The following is a 19762-nucleotide window of genomic DNA, read 5'->3' on the forward strand; positions in this document are numbered from 1 at the left end:
CAAACCCCCTTCCATCTGGATCTTCAATAATCCTGCAAGCAATTGATGTTCCTGTTGTAAATAGTCCACAGCGTAAACAGTAAAGGACATTTCAGTAGGTTTAGAACATGGGTGGGTGCATGGATGTCAGCGTACATTAGCTGCACATATATATACTAAAAGATCAAGTGACAAATGTTCATTTGAAGATGCAAGGAACTAAAGATGTTTGTTTACAGAAAAAGACACAAAATGCTGGAGTAACTCGGTTGTTCAGCTGATATTAATCCTGCATGAGACACAAACTGTTCTTTCAAGATGTACCATGCTCAATAATCAATCAAACACCATTGATTTTACACAGCAATTCAGACGTCCAAGTATTTAACACACATAGATATGCAATTGAATTTCTGTGCCAAGGCATGTTAACTGACCAGCGACCAAACCTGTACTTTGGTCACTCCAGATAGAAGGTTCATAGAGCCACAAAGGTTCTGGGTCACCAACAATACCCCAGCGAATGAATGGGAAGGGGAACGAGGCACATCTATGGGTTGTTATGTCTGCTCTGATTACTTGCACATGCTTCAGAGGCTGCATGTGAAAAACAACTACAGTAATCAGAGATGATCCAGCACAGTGCAAGGCTGTAATGTCAGGCTTTCCAGCAAGACAATTAGTTAAATTGTCTCATTTCTGCAATTTACTTACTCGAGATTTAAAAAAACCATCTGTGTCAGGGGCTCAAGAATCTGCTGTTTGAGAAAATTATCATTATTGCTTCTTGGTCCACGGTTCTCCTACACCAGTAGAGTTAATTCATTTTGATTGTACAGCCACTGGAAATGGTTACAAATTGTATATCGGGCCTCAAATGGGAAATAGCTGAGTTAGCCAAGACCCTGCGGTTAAATCAAGTGTGATTTTATAAATCTCTTGTTTGGTTTCCTTTCTTTTGCGCCTGTTAAGCATCAACTGGGAAAGGGGTTTTACACATCTTGGGAGAACAGGTGACAGTGTGCTGGCCAGGGATAGGGACAGAATGTTGCCCCTTACCGAGGTAGAGGGACAAAATGCAGTAATTTTTAAAGGACAAAGGACAAAGGACATTCATTGTCACATACACCAATTGGTGCAGTGAAATTTCAGTTACCTAGTGTTATCCCCAAAGCCTCTCCTACAAGCATCAGGATTATGTTGAGGAAAGAACTATTGGAAAACAACACCAATAGGGCAAACAAAGCACTGACCTACACCAGACTTCTCACACCACAACCAGAGCTGCATCAGCTATCATTCCAGGTCAGAGAGTGAGGAGGGTTGATGAGAACGATGGGGAGACCCGGCAGGAAAGAGGGGAGGGGGTGAGGAAAGCTGCTGCCACTTGCAGTGGGTAAGAATGTTCGGCAAACTATTGTTAGTTCGCTGGCGCCAAAACGTGGTGGCATTTGTGTACTGCCTAGGTGAGGACTGCTACATGATTTTGCCAAGTTGTATACAAAACAAAGGATTTTATTGTACCTAGGTACATGTTACAATAAAGTATCATTGAATCATTTAATCATTGAATCTTTGTACCAACGCCGAGCATCTTTTGATGCTGTCTGTAATAAATCAAGATAATCAATTTGCATCCATGATGTTAGTCACAGTTCTGCACAAGCACCACTCATTAGGGGTTAAAAAATGCTTTTCAAAACACGGCAGAGCTTTGAGTGGAGATGGTACACAGAAACACACAGTTACACAACTGCAGAATTAAATTAATATGATAGTAAAGCACTTATCCGAGCCACTTTTCCAGTTGAGTGCCCTAAATTGAATTATCTTAGACTTCTCACAGAAGCAAATGGTGTTTGCTCATTGATCAATCCAAGCCATTGTACCCATTATTGTTTTTGATATACAGGTCCACCACTTATTTTCCAACACCCTTGGTTCCAGAGCTTTTCTGGATTATACGTTTTTGCCGGACCTACAGAGGTCAAGTTCTTGGGCGGCTGCTATACCTGCAAAGTCAGCCACGGAAGCTGGCTATGGAAACGGATCTGCAGACTCCGGCCGGGCCAGAGATCCAGAGCCCCGGTCACCACCACCAAATTCAACCCACCGATCGGCATGAAACTCCTGATGAGGTCCGGATCAGCTGCTTCACCCATCCTAGCTGCTACTTTTTGGGGGGGCACTTCCGTGGTAGGTTTAGTCCAGATTAAAGGGGACGCCAGACCACCTGTTGCTGGAACATCAGCGGTGGACCTGTCTCAGTACCAGGGTGTCCTTGCACCAATGTAGAGAGACAAAACTATTCATTCTTTCTGAAACAATAAGTTCTTCCACTATGCCAAGTCTAGGTCATACCTTTTGACCAAGATCTTTCAACTTCAGCTTTGGAGAGCCAACATCTCCAAACTTTCTGGATATGGCTTCATTAAGGACCTGCCATGGTGGCTGACAAGACCAAGTAATCTTTTCTTGCAGAATTCCCTGAGAAACTCGACACCCTCTCCAATGACCAACTGAAGAAAACAATGACACGTACCGCTGTTGTAAACAGTGCCTCTCCTGCGACATAACTCCTCCGCCACAGCTCCGACTGCAGGTCGACCAAGAGCTCCATTCTCCCCACCACTTCGCCACATCCTCTTCTCTGCTTTGGTCCCTGTCTGGGACTTCACTGCTGTCCTGACAAAAAGAAAAAAAGAAAAATCCATTGGCATTCATCGACCATTAAGTGGATCAAATGCTTTTGAAACCAATAGCCAAGGAAGGTGCAGCAAAGTTAGTAAATATAAAGTGCAGAGATAAATAAAAGTATGAGTACAGCAACATGGTGACAGAGCCCCAAGCTCCTTCCACCATTCAGAACATGACTGATGAGTGACCAAATCCATAGATGTGCCTTTGCTCTCTATCCGTGATTATCACTCTATCTCAACTGTAAAGTGATCAACTTCCTTGCATTTACTGCACTTTAAAGGAGATAGTTGCAAATTTCACCACATTAAATTTTAAGCAAAGTCTTTTCCCAGGTTGTAGCGGCACAATTGCATATTGGCAGAGATGCAGCACCAGGGACCTGGGTTCAATAACTGATCTCGGATGCATCCTGCATGGAGTCTGCATGTTCTCCCTGTGATTGTGTGGGTTTCGTGCAGGTGCTACCATTTCCTCCTATATCCCAAAGACGGGCAGGTTCGTGTTAGTTGGCCGTTGTATGTTCCCCAGAGTACACACATGGTTAGTAGCTGGATCTGGGAAAACAACGGCTTTTTTGGTTACTGCAGATGCAATGGACCAATGTTTACATATAACATCTCTCTATGACTTTATACCTCTATGTTTTTCCTGCAACCATATTTGTTATCTATTATTATTATTATTATTATTATATATTACTAAAACTCTAATCTTCTTTGTTTGCAGGTTTGTTCTTGTACCTCTATTTGTGCAAAATCAGTACACGATAGTGCTACAATTTTTGCCCCACCTTACTCACACTATCCTGTGCTGTAAATGAAACGTTTTGTTCAGATTGATGGTATATTTTAAAAGTTATTAACGCTTTAAAAAAAAACTTAAAACAGCTACCCCACTCGCACAAGCGCAGTTGGGGGAGTGTTCCCATGCGCATCTTTACTGGCGTCACAAATGGCACCTAATGGGTCCTCAGCCGTGCCTGCGCAGTTGGGGCCTTTCCAGAATTTTTTTCAAAACGGCGACTTGGGTAAGATTACTTCCGTTTTAATTTTACTGTTGCTCCGGGCCTGTGGGGATCATCGCCTTGCAGTTGAGGCTGGAGCTGCATCTGCCGGTGCCAGACGCCGCCGGCTCCGGGACCGGGAACAAGCCACGCCAACCGCGGGGACCCACTGCCTTGGCGCTGAGGCTGGCGCAGCATCCGCCGGCTCTGAGGGTGGGTAAGGCCACGCAGACGATCCAGGGCCTAGGTGCTGAGGCTTGCTCCAAGGCCGACAGCTGCTGCTGCTGTGGGCCCTTGTGGTGGCCTGAGACCGCGCCGAGGATCCAGGGCATGGGCGCTGAGGCTTGCTCCAAGGCCGACAGCTGCTGCTGCTGATCCGGGCCTTTGTGGTGGCCTGCGACCGCGCCGAGGATCCAGGGCATGGGCGCTGAGGCTGGCTCTGAGGCCGACGGCTGCTGCCCCTCCGGGCACGCAAGGAGGGAAAGGACCGGCACCCTTGAGATCCTGGGGAAATGGGGAGGGAGTGTGGGGGAAATAAGGGAGAGGATGGGGTAGGAAGGGAGGGGGGGGGAAGGGGAGTGGGGGTGTTAATCCCAGCTAAATTGGAGCAACTAGGACTTCAAGATGGGGTTAAGTTTCAGGGTTGCTGGGAGATTTGGTCAAATTGGAATTACTCTCTGCACATGAATGATCTACTAAGATCATTCATGTGCTGCACCTGTTGATCAGAGCCTGGCTCTGGAATGTAATTAGGAATGTAATTTAGCCTAACATCATTCATAGCTAATCCAATTTAAAGCATAAATATTGCATTCAAGTGTAAGTTAAAAGACTCACTACAGTATGCACCAGATTGCACAATTTCAAGCTGAAAAATGCAAAAGCTCCATAGCAATGGGAGGGGGGGTACACCCTCACCTCTCCCCCCCCCCCCACCTCCAACACCCTCCCCCCCTTCCACGGGCTTGGTCTTTCGCAATTTCTCACGTCCAACTCTCACCCAACGTTAGCAGCCCTGGGATTAGTGAGAAATAGATAAGAATCACAAGTCAATTCCACCTTCAAGAAGCAAGCTCTGCAAGTACTAATGAAAGTGGTTTTACCTTACTTTAAAATGAGATTGCTCTGAACACGCTGGGGGTTAGGGCATGCAGAGAGTGACCAAACTGAAGACCAAAATTAAACCTGACAATGTACAAGCATAGAATATACATGCAATTAAGAAGCTACAAGAGATACATGATAACACAAAAATACAGGTTATTATAGTTGCAACAAATATTGATGTATTCAAAATAGAATTGTGAGATGTCAATGGAAGACGTTGTGCAGTTCAGGGTATATAATGTAGTGCAAATACCATGCACATCATTTAGCTTCAATCCACACTACTTGAGCTTCAAAGATGGGCATGGCAAATAATTAACAGGCAAAGTACAGCAACCGTGGTGAATTGATCAGACAAGAAAGGGGAAGAATATGTGGCAAGTTACATCTCAATCATTTTGTTCAATCATCTATATGATGTGTTGCAATTGAGAGATGGCAGTTTATTTTAAGTAAAATTTTATTTATTAAAAAATGTTTCTAAAATAACTAAATTTAGGATGAAAAGTCCCTTTTCCCAAATGACTGAATGTTCCACGATTGGAGCACAAATCTGTAGAAAGCAAAGACCATATGCTCTATGATCTTTGGTAGAAACTGACATGTTCTTACAAATTATGATGTATACCACCTTACAGCATTGTGGTTTAGTTTAGTTTAGAGATACAGCATGGAAACAAGCCCTTTGGCCTACTGAGTCCGCAACAACCCTCGAGTACTCATACACTAGCATTATCCTACACACTAGGGACAATTTACAGAAGCCATTTAACCTACAAACCCACACATCTTCGAGATCTGGGAAGAAACCAGAGCACCTGGCGGAAACCCTCGTGGTCACAGGCAGAAGGTGCAAACTTCATATGGACAGCACCCATATGTTGATATGCTCAGGATTGAATCTGGGTCTCTGGTGCTATAAGGCAGCAACTCTTCCGTTGTGCCACTGTTCCACCTGTTGTCGAGACAGATTCAAGTTCCACCATGGCAAGCTGAAGCAATTATCTATTTGAGCTTGAGACAGCTGTAGCTCAGAGTTCAACTATACAGCCACTCACAGCTCAGCTTCCAGCAGCGATCACTGCAAGTGGCAGAGTAGTAGGGTGGCACAGTGACACAGCTGGTACTGGGTGCTCCGGTTTCCTCCCACATCCCAAAGGCGTGCAGGTTTGTAGATTAATTGGCCTCTGTAAATTGCCCCAGGTGTGTCGGGAGTGGATGAGTGGGATAACGTATAACTAGTGTGAACGGGTAATTGACAATCAGCATGGACTCTGTGGGCTGAAGGGCCTGTTTCCCTCCTCTGTCTCTAAACTAAACTGAGTTCATCTATGACCAGTTAAGGTGGGAGGGAAAACAGATACAAAGAGAAGGAAAGATGGGCTATGACAATTGCCTTACAATACAACTATGGTCTTTCAAAAGAAATCTAAAAAATGTAATAGGTAAGGGGAGAATGACAACATAACTGTTCACCCACAGGCCGGAGTGCAAGGCCCCATCGGATGCCAAACATCCTTTGCACCACCTCGCCCAGGACTCACAGCAACTGGGACCTCAATACCCGTCATCTCGTCGCCCCTTCTCCCGTCACGCAGCGACCCTCAGTGGCTCTGGTTTTAACACACTAGGAGCATGGAGAACCAGCTGGGAACAGACTTCACAACCTCCTCAATTCACTGTTGCACCAAACACCACAGCCTCACCTGGCTCGCACCCACCCCGCAAAGAGTGGGTCGCCCTGAACCGGCTCTGTACAGGGGTTGGCCGGTTCAACGCCAACATGTATCGCTGGGGGCTGCGTTCATCAGAGGAGCAGACCAGCAAACAGCGCAGCACGTCATTTTCGACTGCGCTGTCCTCCGCCCCCCTGATGGAGGGGTAGACCTCACCGCCCTTGACAACAGGACATTGTACTGGCTACAGCGCCTGGAGGGCATTACATAACCTCTGCTGCCTCAAACGCAAGAAGTTAGTTTAGTTTATTATTATATGTACCGAGGTACAGTGAAAAGCATTTACTGCATGCTAACCAGTCAGCAGAAAGACCACACCTGATTATGATCAAGCCATTCAGTGTGCAGAGACATGATAAAGGGAATAACGTTTAGTGCAAGATAAAGTCCATGAAAGTCTGATTAAAGACAGTCCGAGGGTCTTCAATGTGGTAGATAGTAGCTCCGAACCTCTCTAGATGTTGGTAGGATGGCTCAGTTGCCTGATAACAGCTCGGAAGAAACTGTCTCTGAATGTGGAGGTATGCGATTTCACACTCCTGTACCTCTTGCCTGATGGGCGAGGGGAGAAGAGGGAGTGACTGGGGTGAAATACCCTTGATTATGCTGGTGGACTTCCCGAGGCAACATAAATTGTAGATGGAGTCAATGGAAGGGAGGTTGGTTTGTGTGAAGGTCTGTGTAGTGTTCCACAATTCACTGCAATTTTGTACGGTCTTGTATGGAGCTGTTTCTAAACCATGTTGTGATGTCCAAAGGGAAAATATTCACACCCAAATTATAGAACTCATTCAAAGAATTAAGCAATGGAACTCACAGTCAGCATGAGAGCAGAGGCAAGGCACTCATCAATTAAATGAAGCATATTGGATCAGAGATATGTGCATGCATCTGACTTGCCCATTCAAAACCGGCTACATTTAAGTTGATGCCTTCACTACACTTCTCATTACTTTGTGGTTGTTGATTGTGTGCAACTTTATGGATAACACTCCGTCATAACAAAACAATGCCAAAGGCCTGAAACAATCCCTACTGTGCAATGTAAATTATATCCATTAAGACTGGTCGTGTTTCTTTGGTCGCCCCTCTAGGTTGTTTCCACTTGAGATCCATGGAATCAGGGGTGGCTCTCGAATCTTATGGGACGACAGATGGCGCAATGGGCTAAGTGTTCGGCTGGCGACCGGAAGGTAGCTGGTTCGAATCCCACTTGGAGTGCATACTGTCGTTGTGTCCTTGGGGCAAGACACTTCACCCACCTTTGCCTGTGTGTAAATGTAATGTAATTATGTGAAGCACTTTGGGGTCAATGCAAGTTGACTAAAAATGTGCTATATAAATAAGATTATTATTATTATTATTATGCAAGATCTACAGACTGTGATGGAGTAGTTGGAGCCTGCTCCATGGTTTGCACTGCTCTTACATTCCTTTCACTGTTCGTACTTGATGTCCATTTGCCCTTGGATAGGCTCAAAGTCCTCACTTCTCTATCAGTTTGAGCAAGGAAGAAAGTGCAAGGAAACCGCTGAGTTTCTCCAGCATTTTTGGGGACTTTGGTCTTGTTTGGTTTGTTTCAGAGATACAGCATGGAAACAGGCCCTTCAGCCCATCAAGTCCACGCCGACCAACGCTCACCAGTGCACGTTCTATGTTATCTCAGTCTCGCATCTTACACTCTATGGAGAAGTTACAGAAGCCAATTAACCTACAAACTTGCACATCTTTGGAATGTGGGAAAAAAGAATAGAGCACGCACAAAGTTCATACAGAGAGCACCTGTAGTCAGAATCTAAACCAGATCTCTGGCGCTACAAGGCAGCAACTCTACCACTGCACCACCATGCCACCCCATTTTGGTTTTACTCCTGGATGATTTTTGGATTTTTCAGAGAGAGCACTGTAGAAAATCCACCAATATTGAGGAAGTGGAGAAGCTTTTCCGTAAACAGAAAAGCCAGAAATCTCCAGGACCGGACAATGTTTCCCCCTCTACCCTCAAGCTCTGTGCTGAGCAACTGGCACCGCTCTACACAGACATTGTCAACTAGTCCCTGCAAACCTGCAATGTCCCTGCCTGCTTCAAAGTCTCCACTATTGTTCATGAACTCAAAAAGCCAAGGATTACTGGTCTTAATGACTACAGTTGTAGATTAACTGACCTTTGTAATCATGAAGACACTCGAAAGACTAACACTGGCCCACCTGAAATATATCATAAACCCCCTGCTGGACCCCCTGCAGTTTGCATACTGGGCCAATAGATCAGTGGACGACGCAGTCAACCTAGGCCTGCACTTCATCCTCCAGCACCTAGACTGCCAGGGGACCTATGCAAGGATTTTGTTTGTGGATTTTAGCTCTGCATTCAACACCATTGTGCCAGAGCTACTACACTCCAAACTCTCCCTGAACCCCTCTGTCAGAGGAAGCAGCATGTGAGACTGGGAAATCACATCTCGGCCACGCTGACCCTCAGCATAGGAGCACCACAAGGCTGCGTACTCTCCCCCCTCCTTTACTCTCTCTACACCAGCGACTGCATCTCCACAGACTCCTCTGTCAAGCTTCTCAAGTTTGTAGATGACACAACCCTGATTGGACTGATCCAGGATGGGGAGGAATCCGCCTACAGACAGGAAGTGACACAGCTGGCGTCCTGGTGCCATCGAAATAACCTGGAGATCAATGCTCTTAAGACGGTGGAATTGATTGTAGACTGCAGCACATCATTCGATCAGCCCAGAAGGTTGTTGGCTGCAACCTGCTCCCCATCGCCGTACTGTACTCTACAAGGGCCAGGAAGCGAACAGGTAAGATCATCTCTGACCCCTCTCACTCTAGCCACAAACTCTTAGAAGCGCTTTCCTCTGCAAGGTGACTCTGGATTGTCAAAGCCGCCACAGCCAAACAGCTTTTTTCCACGAGCAGTAGCTCTACTCACCAACCAAAAGTCTGTAGCCTCCCATTGCTCTGGTATTTTATTTCATTCTTCACATGTTTAAATTATAATGTTTTATTCTTAATTGTTTACTGTATATCGTGTTGTTACTTGCAAGCAAAGCACCAAGGCAAATTCCTTGTATGTATACATACTTGGCTAATAAAATGTATTCGAATTCAATTAACATTTCAAGGTACTTGTGCGCTAGAGTAACCCAATGGGTCAGGCACAATCTCTGGAGAAAAAGGAAGCGTGACATTTCGGGTCGGGACTCTTCTTCAGTCTGAAGACGGGAACTGACCCGAAATATCACCCATCCTTTTTCTGTGGAGAAAATGCTGCCCTATCCGCTGAGATAATCCAGCACTTTGTGTCTATCTTTGCTTTTACACTTTCTCTGTTCTGATGGAAAGTCTTTGACCCGAAACATTTCTCTTTCCCCATATGCTGCCTGTTCTGATGAGTTTTTCATGGCACAGCAGTAGAGTTGCTACCTGACAGCACAAGAGAACCGGGTTTGATCATGACCATGGTTACTATCTGTACAGTGTTTGTATGTTCTCCCTGTAATCGCATGGGTTTTCTCCGGGTGCTCTGGTTTCCCCCCACTCCAAAAACATAGGTTAATTGGCTTTGGTAAAAATGTTAACATAGCGCTAGTGCACAGGTAATCGCTAGTCAGCATGAACTCGGTGAGCTGAAGGGCCTGTTTCCACGCTGTATCTTTAAAGGCCTTTCAAAATATATACAAGCAATTTGCAGGCAATACCCTCGCCCTGCCAATTGTGCTGAGAGCCCCAAGAGACATTGTTTTCATTATCCATTGGGTTGAAGATGGCAAAATAATCCCATTTGCTATCATGCGACTTTTGTAAAAACAGACAAATCAGAGTTCTGCGGCCCACACACAAACACCTATCGCTGAAGAGCTCCATTTATCCCTGACATGTTGAATTAGTGATCCTATCCTAGACAGCAATATGGCCATTCTTTCATCATCAGTTAACAACACTCTTCAGTCTGCACCCCATCTCCATTCTAAATATTTATACCACGCTTCAGTACAACTTAAATATATTCCAAACTGTTAAGCACACAGCAGTCTATATCAGCAGTGTGCCAACCACGAACATGCATGCCAAGATCCCACAAGAAGCAGACTAAATAATTTGTTTGTTGTTGCTGGCACCGATTCAGGAAGATATTGAGAATGCATGCTTACCATTCTAAAGTGCTATGGACTCAGTAACATTTATCTAACAATCATTACCCATACAGATAGGCAAGGCTAAATTCTGGCAGTTAGAGGACAAGCGTTTGGAGGAATTCAACGGGTCAGGCAGCAACTCTGGAGGCAAAGCAGCGATCAATATTTTGGATTGAAATTCAGAGACTCGCCGTGAAACGTCAACTGCCACTCTCTACCTCCACAGGTGTTGCCTGACCTACCAAGTTTATCCACCAGCATTTTTTTTAATATTACTCCCAGCATCAGTAGTCCCTTGTGACAGCAATATGAACTCAGTTTTCCCTTTCCTTTCCCACAGATGCTGCCTGGCCCACTGGATGTTACCAACATTTCCTGTTTTGTTATCAAGACATATCCTCTTGGGCTGCCATGCACCTTGCAGCACTGCCCATTTTGGTGCAGATCCTCTTTATTTGACACTTTTTTTTTTGATTAAGATGGAAATAATAACTTTGGTAACAGAAAACTTAGGTCTATTTATTATTTTCCATCAATTCCTGCCTCGCAAACTGCAAGGACAAACATTATTTCAGTGTGTCTGCTGAGGCCGGTGTGAATCGTGCTCTCTGCTGACACTGGCTGCCTCAAGACACTTTACAGAAGGGGTGTGTGTGCCTGTGGACCCAGTCAGACAACATATAGAGAGACCAGCAGAAGAGGAAACTACTGCAATTACCATTTGTGTAAAGGGTCTACCGAAGTAATTGGGAGGAGGGGGGGTGGGATGGACACAAGGAGGGACACAAAGGGGTAGGGGCAAAGATGGGGAAGTAAGAGAGGGGGATAAGGTGGGGAGGGGGTAAGGTCAGGAGGGGGTAAGGTGGCGGAGGGAGGTGAGGTGTGGGAGGGGATAAGTTGGGGGAGGGGATAAGAGAGAAGTATAAGGTGGGGAGGGGGGCAAGGTGGGGGAGGGGGGGGGGGGGGGGGGGGGAGGGTGTCGTGGGGGGCACTCTCCGCTGCTCCCATCTGCTCCTGATCTGAATGCGGCCGTTCAGTACTGATGTGGGGGCAAACGGTGTGTTCCGGACGCCGCGCAGCGGTTGGGGGGAAATAGCACTAATATATATATTTTTAAGCCACAGCAAATAATCGCTTGTTTTTTTGCCATGGAGAAATATTTAGCTAATCGCTGGAGTTAATGATGCCCGGGTTTGCGCAGGCAAGGCAGCCAACAATTTAAGTCTTGCCGCTTTAAGTGCAGTTGCAATCGCGGTTGGATCAATCACACACTCCTCACCACCCCCCTCCCACTTTCTCTCTCTCTCTCTTTCCCTTTCCCCAGTCTAACAGCGTCTCCCTCCTACCCTCGGGGATTGCAGTTTAAGAGAGAGAGGAGTGAGACAAAACAAATCCCACGTGATGTGCCAGAGTTTTAACACTCAGCCGAGCCGGGCCAGATGAAAGGCCTGACGTTTGCTGCAACGTTAATACGCCTCTGCTCGTCTAGACAAGGCAGAGAGAGGCTACACACACAGTGCCCTGCCCGGCCTCTCAATCCTGCACTGCCCGCCCGGTTCCCACTCGCAACAACCACGCACCACTCCACTTTATTTTAATCTACCAAGGCTTCGACCTTAAAAAATCTTTCACCTCAACCTTTTCCATCCGATCCTATCCTCTCCTTAAATAAAACAAAAACATTTCTTCATTCCAACGGTTTAAAGTCAATTCAAGGTTTTCTTTCCATCTCTCAAATTCCAATTCTCAACTTGTGCAAGACAACTTTTAATGGAACAGCGAGGTCTGAGAGAAACTGACAGGCAGATGAGGGGGGGGGGGGGGGGGGGGGGGGGGGGGTGGATGGGTGGAGGAGCATACTTACTTAAAAATAAGAAAGCTGCCGCTGGTTGCGAGAAGGATCTGCCCTTGGAAAGCAGCGGGAGTTAATTCAGAAATCTACATTTACAAACTGCAGGGAAGTGCGAGTGGAGTTAATCAGTTCGTGTAGACAGACTGCAATCCTAAACACACATACAATGTACATATAACCTGTTTATAGTGAATAACTTCATTTATAAGCTCACTAAAACGTTTTAAATTATTTTTGCCAACAAAAAGCGTTCTTTCTAAAATCTGGAAAATATAAACCAATCAATGCCTTTTAAGCTCATGCTTTAAAAAATGAAGCTAAACGCTGAACAAACTAAATTGGAGAATTTCTTCTTAAAATAATTTTGAGACTTTAGAAGAAGAACCATCGAGTCACACACCAAAGATACAAAAATATTTTCTCAGCACCTCGCTCGCTCACTCACACACACACTCATTCACACACACACACACGTGAGGACAGTTTCTGCCTGTGCTACTGCCCTGTGAAATAATGCTGTTAGTAAAGTTGCAACGGGAGGAGAGCGAGAGAGAGAGAGGGGGTGGGGGTGAGAGGAAAAATGCACCAAAGCCCACGGGTGTGCAGGACAAGGAGTGCTAAAACTTACCTGATAGCCGTGGGCTTCGACCCGCCGCAGAAGCAAAAACACAGAATAGGTGAAAAGCGCAGCAGACCTGTAGCTGAGAGTCCTAACCCTGGCAGCCATTCTCCGGCAGAACTGCAGGAGGAAAACATCAAGGGAGAGCTTGATGAAACCTGGATGGAGAGCAATTAATGACTTTACAACCTGTGGGTGCAAGCGAGGGGAGCAGACCGCTCCATTTACCCTGATTGACAAGCTAGCTGAGCAGTGAGTGAGCAAAACCCAAGCTGTAAAGCAAAGACACCCATTCTCTCCCTCCCAGTGCTCAGACTTAGCTTTGTATCACTACACATTCTTATTGAACGTTTATTCTCCCTCCCCCCTCCCTCCCTCTCTCTAACTCTCTCTCTTACCCCCAAAGCGACACAAAAGAGGAGGCAGACTGCCAGTCAGGAAGAGAGCGGTCGACCTGAATAAGTTACACGCCTGTGACTGCAAGTCACTCACTCTCGCAGCAAGTCACAAGGGGTTGCGACCAGGAGCTACTTCCAGGCTGCCTGCCTGCCTTTGAAGTTTGCGCAGCAGGTTAAAATAGGAAATGTTTCCTCTTCAATGCCATGCGCTAAAGAGAATGGACAAATCCCTGGGTCTTTATTTCTCATGTGTGGAGACAACCTGGTGAATCAAAGCCAGCAGAAATGAAAGCCACATGGCACCTCTCTTTAAATCGCGCGCCCCTCCCCCAGTCCTCCTGCCCCCATCCACACACACACACGCGGATCTAGAATGCATCTTCCTTAAGACAAAACGCGGAAAAAATAGTTTGAGAAACAATCCAACAGTTCTCACAGGAACATTATCTGAAATTGCATGGTAGAGAGCGGCAAGTTCTTGCTTTTAAGAAAAACCTCACCGTTTACACTGACTCCATTTACACTTCACGCTGCCTTGGCAAGGCTACCAGCACAATCAAGGACGAGTCTCACCCCAGTCACCCCCCTCTTCTCCCCTCTCCCCTCAGGCAAGAGGTATAGAAGTGTGAAAATGCATACTGAAGAAGGGTCCAAACCCAAAATATGACCCATCCTTTTTCTCCAGAGATGCTACCTGACCCACTGACTTACTCCAGCGTTTGTTGCCTACCTCCAGATTCAGGAACAGTTTCTTCCCAGCTGTTAACAGAAAACTGAGCCATCCTATCTAGTGAGCTGTTCTGAGCTACTATCTACCTCAATGGAGACTTTCAGACTATCTTTAATCGGGCTTTAATGGATGTGATCTTGCACTAAACCTTATTTCCTTTATCATGTATCTGTACACGGTGGATGGCTCGATTGCAATCGTTTATAGTCTTTCTGCTGACTGGGTTAGCATGCAACAAAAGCTTGTCACTGTACCTCGATACACATGACAATAAGTTAAACTAAACTACACTAAACATTGTTCACCATAGAGGCCATTGCTGAGCACAGTTCTCCCTCTATAACTTACACCCTTCAGCCCTCAGCCAAGAAACACCAGAGATCTGAGCACGAAATCTGGGTTGATGCACTCAATCCAGTACTGGAAGTGATCTGCCCTGTTGGAGGTGGTGTCTTTTTAATACAGATTCAATTGGCCAAATAGCATATTTCAGTGACAACAAGTCTACAGAACGATGATGTGTCAAAGCAAAACCTTTTTATCCCTCCCATGTGGACGTAAAATGCACCTTTTAGTATTTATAGTTTTAGCTTAGTTTAATTTCACGTGTATTGATATTGATCCATCCGCACATTACAAATACATAATAAACGGAATACCGTTTAATGCAAGATAAAGTCTGATTAAAGATGGTCCGAGTGTCTCCAATTAGGTAGATAATAGGTCAGGTGTCTCTAGTTGTTGATAGGAAGGTTCAGTTGCCTGATAACATATAAACATAGAAAATAGGTGCAGGAGTAGGCCATTCGGCCCTTCGAGCCTGCACCGCCATTCAATATGATCATGGCTGATCATCCAACTCAGTGTCCCATCCCTGCCTTCTCTCCATACCCCCTGATCCCTTTAGCCACAAGGGCCACATCTAACCCCTTCTTAAATATAGCCAATGAACTGACCTCAACTACCTTCTGTGGCAGAGAATTCCACAGATTCACCACTCTCTGTGTAAAAAATGATTTTCTCATCTCGGTCCTAAGAGGCTTCCCTCTTATCCTTAAACTGTGACCCCTAGTTCTGGACTTCCCCAACATCGGGAATAATCTTCCTGCATCTAGCCTGTCCAACCCCTTAAGAATTTTGTACGTTTCTATAAGATCCCCCCTCAATCTTCTAAATTCTAGCGTGTACAAGCCAAGTCTATCCAGTCTAACAGCTGGGAAGAAACTGTCCCTGAATCTGGAGGTAACATCTGTACCTCATTATCGTCTTGAAGAAGAGTCGGGAAGAAATATGAAAGAATATGAAGGAACTCAGTGGGTCAGGCAGCATCTCTGGAGAATATGGACAGGTGGCGTTTCAGATCGGAACCCTTCTCCAGTCTCTTCAGAAATGTATCTATTTCCTCCAGAGATTCTACCTGACCCACTGAGTTACTCCAGAACTTTGTGCCTTTTTTTGTAAACTAGCGACCGCAGTTCATTGTGTCTATATCTCTCAGAAACGAATCCCATTGTTGTTAGTGGCACCTTGATGTGTTTCCTTATTGCAACAGTGTCTAAGCTTTAAAAGGTAGACAAAAATGCTGGAGAAACTCAGCGGGTGAGGCAGCATCTATGGAGCGAAGGAAATAGGTAATGTTTCGGGCCGAAACCCTTCTTCAGACTGATGCTCAATTCCCGAGGCATCCTGTGGTTGTGATTTAAATCACTTTCTTTTGCAAGTATCTTTCTCAAAGAGCAGCATAAAAAGTCCACATTAATTGGTCAATTTGTCTAAATAAATGCACGTTCATAAATCACAGCAGCAGAATTAGGCCATTCGGTCCATTGAGTCTACTCCGCCATCCAATCATGCTGATCTATTTTGACCTCTTTACCCCATTTTCCTGCCTTCTCCCCATAACCTTTGACACCCTTACTAATCAAGAACCTGTCAATCTCCGCTTTAAAAATACCCAATGAATTCCACAGATCCACCACCGTCTAGCTAAATAGATTTCCTGCCCTGGTGATGACTCTCCCACCAGTGGAAACACCCTCTCAACATCCACTCTATCCAGGCCTTTCATGATTCAATACATTTCAATGAGGTCCTCCCTCATCCTTTCTAAACTCCGGTGAGGACAGGCCCAGGGCCGTCAAACACTCATGATCCCAAAAAGAATCAACTTCTTAAATCAGAGAACATAGAACTTAGAACAATACATCATAGGGACACACCTTTAAGCCCACAATGTTCATGTCGAACAGCATGCCATCTTTCTATCTTTCATGTGCCGAGTCACAGTCATAGACCTTTGTTGAATCACGGTGTGTGGCAAAGAATTTTACTCGGGGTTATTGGAAAAAATTGAAAACTCTTCCACACAAATCTCGTAAGTATTAGCATGATCTTGGGAGTTGCTTGCAGTTTGCAGCCAATCCTTGTTCTTCATTCCAGAAAGATGTGAGGGAGTGGCAAAAGCAAAATGGAAATTGTGGAAGTTTGCAGATTGACGGTATGGTGGATAATGAAGAAAGTTATCTAAGATTACAATGACATTTTGATCAACTGTGTCAATGGACTGAGGAATGAAATTAAGTCCTCCCTCCACCACCTCCAGTTTAAATTCCATTTGGAATATTTTGGAGGACCAAGAAACCAAGAACCAAGAACCAAGAACGGCACACTCAGGTAAATGTGAGCTGTTGAACTTTGGTGGGACCAATCAGGTTAGAACTTACACAGTAAATGGTTAGGACATGGAGAGTGTTGTAGAACAGGGAAGCCTAGGGGTACAGGTACTATGAAAGAGGCAACACAGGTAGACAAGGCATGAAGACAGCATTTAGCAGGCTTGGTATACACAAGGTATGCAAAGAGTCGCCACATATAGGAAGCCGACAAAGTTACAAAATATTCCATTTAGTCCCCAAATGCCCCGTTTTTGTTCTCAGTAGCTTCCCCACACCGGGTCCCCCTTTGTTTTCAGTGATCCCCCCACTAGAGGAAATATGTCATTAAACTGGAAAAGGGCTCAAAAATATTTCTGAAAATGTACTAGGAAGGGTGGAGTTACAAAAAGGGTCTGGAGATTTTATGGAGGTTTATAACATTATGAAGGGCATAGATGAGGTGAATAACCATAAACCTTTGCTCAGGTAAAGGGTTTAAAACTAGAGGGCATAATTCTAGGGTCAGAGGGAAAGAGTTAAAAGGGCCATGAGGGGCAATTATTTCACACAGAGGGTGGTAAATGGAACGAGCTACCAGAGGAAGTGGTAGAAGTGAGTAAAATTGGAATATTTAAAAGACACTTGAAAGGACATAGGGATAGGAAATGTGTGGAGGGATATGAGCCAGGCACGGACAAGATTAACTAACTTGGATGGGCAACTTGGTCTATAAACGACCTGCTTCTGTTGTGTGTCATTCTGTGTATGAGAGAATTTTGATGCATGTACCCTGAGGTCCTGACCCTGAGGTCTATATAAATACAGGGTGATAGACTTTGTGTAGGCTGAAGGCCCAACCATGCCAACCTTGCGTGAAGACCAAGATGCAGACCAAGCTATGCCAATCAAGCCATGCCGACCAAGCTATGCCGACCAAGCTATGCCAACCAAGATGCCACATTTAAGATTGTCCCATTTGCCTGCACTTGGTGCATATCCCTCGAAACCTTTCCAATCCATGTACCAGTCCAAGTGTGTTTTAAATGCAGCTATTCTTTTGAGAGTTCTTCGGAGGTAAAGAATTTTAGTAGGGGTGGGGAATCATGTTGACATATTGTGTGGGAAGATGTGGTCCTTCAGTTACAGTCATTATTTGTAACCCACCTGGAATACGGCATGTAATTTTTAGCTGTCAAACACTCCTTCGTTCTCATCCAACTCACCCCACATGCAGAAGCTAAAATCAAATGACATCAGGTGTCTGTCCATTTCTGCCAGAAATTGTTGGAGGTGGCTGCGGTTAGACCAGCCTTCCAGTGTTGGAGCAGGAAAATGGGAGCTATGTGGATTTTCAGAGCTTTGCTGCTCATGCACAGACTTGGAACATGGCCAGTTGGATATGTTTCCAGTCTAAATGTGTGACTAAACCAATGACCACCGAACAAGACCACACAGGACCACATAAGAGGCTCTTAATACAGATTGGCTCATGCATGGAATCCCAGGTACAGTGAAGGAAAGAACTCCAGCATAATTTCAGAAACAGCTGAAAGTAATGAGGGATAAACTGTAGATGGGTTGGGGGAGCGGGGGAGTTTTGACATAGAACAGTAGAGCACAAGAACAGGCCCTTCAGTCCACAGTGACTGCCGAACATGATGCCAAAACCAACTCATATCTGTGCAAACAAAGAACTGCAGATGCTCATTTACAAAAAAGGACACATGAGTGCTGGAGTAAATCCGTGGGTCAGGCAGCTTCTCTGGAGAACATGAATAGGTGACGTCTCAAGTCGGGACCCTGCTGCAGACAACTCTTATCTGCCTGCAAATAATCCATATACCTCCATTCCCTGTATATCCATATGCCCATCCAAAAGTCTATTAAGTCTATATCGTATCATATTTTCCTGAAGGATATGGTGCATAGATATCCACTGAACAATTTTCCTCATACAATTCAATCTTATGATACAGTGTCAATCTTTGTTCATTGGATACCATACTCAACTAAGTTAGGGGTTCTTGAATTTGAACCCAATCCAAAGATGAAAGAAAACAGTCAATGCAGTTCTGGGAGATTGATAAACAACTGCAAATGGGGTTCTTCGGGTAAGATGAGATCCTGCTTGCACCCTTACAGGATGGGTAAGATCAAAAAGCAACATTTGCAAAAGGAGAAAGAAGTTTCTCCTAGCATCCTGTGTGTAGGAGCAAAGTGGAAAGGCCACGCAGAGTTGGTGTTACAAGCAACGGTGCACAGCAGTTTTATTAAATCGTCCATTACGTCAAACACCAACTCTGCATGGCCTTTCCACTTTGCTCCGACACCGTGCAATATTTATCCATCAACAAATGTCATTTTAACAGACTACCTGGCTCAAAACACAAATGACTGGGAGAGTCTAGAACCAGCGGCCACAGTTTAAGAATAAGGGGTAAGCCATTTAGAACGGAGATAAGGAAACACTTTTTCACATAGAGAGTTGTGAGTCTGTGGAATACTCTGCCTTAGATTGGAGGAGGCCAGTTCCCTGGATACTTTTAAGAGAGAGTTAGATAGGGCTCTTAAAGATAGCAGAGTTAGGGGATATGGGGAGAAGGCAGGAACTGGGTACTGATTGTGGATGATCAGCCATGGTCATATTGAATGGCGGTGCCGACTCGAAGGGCCAAAGGGCCGAATGGCCTACTCCTGCGCCTATTGTCTATTGTCTAAAAATGTAATTTATATTTTTTGTTAGTTTATTGTCACATAATGTTGTTAAGCTGGAATACTTGTAAATCTTTTTGTTGCTTGCTATTCAGTCAGTTGAAAGATTATACATGAT

At 45.1% G+C, this 19762-nt stretch overlaps 1 protein-coding gene across 8 annotated transcripts in view; it reads right to left on the reverse strand.

The window, feature by feature from the left end:
* The window catches only part of si:ch211-267e7.3 (ADAMTS-like protein 2), an 80999-nt gene extending 66927 nt beyond the window's left edge, over positions 1-14072 (reverse strand). For 2 of the 8 annotated variants that reach the window (XM_055641971.1, XM_055641972.1), the window contains exons 1-3: positions 13549-13859; positions 13160-13270; positions 2522-2664 (exon numbers count right to left, since the gene is read on the reverse strand). In XM_055641971.1, the coding sequence (XP_055497946.1) occupies positions 2522-2664; positions 13160-13258 (242 nt within the window). In that variant the 5' untranslated portion in view covers positions 13259-13270; positions 13549-13859. Of the gene's footprint in view, positions 1-2521; positions 2665-13159; positions 13309-13548; positions 13862-14048 lie in introns of those variants that run through there. The other 6 variants (XM_055641968.1, XM_055641969.1, XM_055641965.1 and 3 more) reach the window with 6 other exon arrangements.
* Positions 14073-19762: the final 5690 nt, after the last annotated feature.

The sequence above is a fragment of the Leucoraja erinacea genome, chromosome 10 (genome assembly GCF_028641065.1).
Source record: "Leucoraja erinacea ecotype New England chromosome 10, Leri_hhj_1, whole genome shotgun sequence".
Lineage (NCBI taxonomy): Eukaryota > Metazoa > Chordata > Chondrichthyes > Rajiformes > Rajidae > Leucoraja > Leucoraja erinaceus.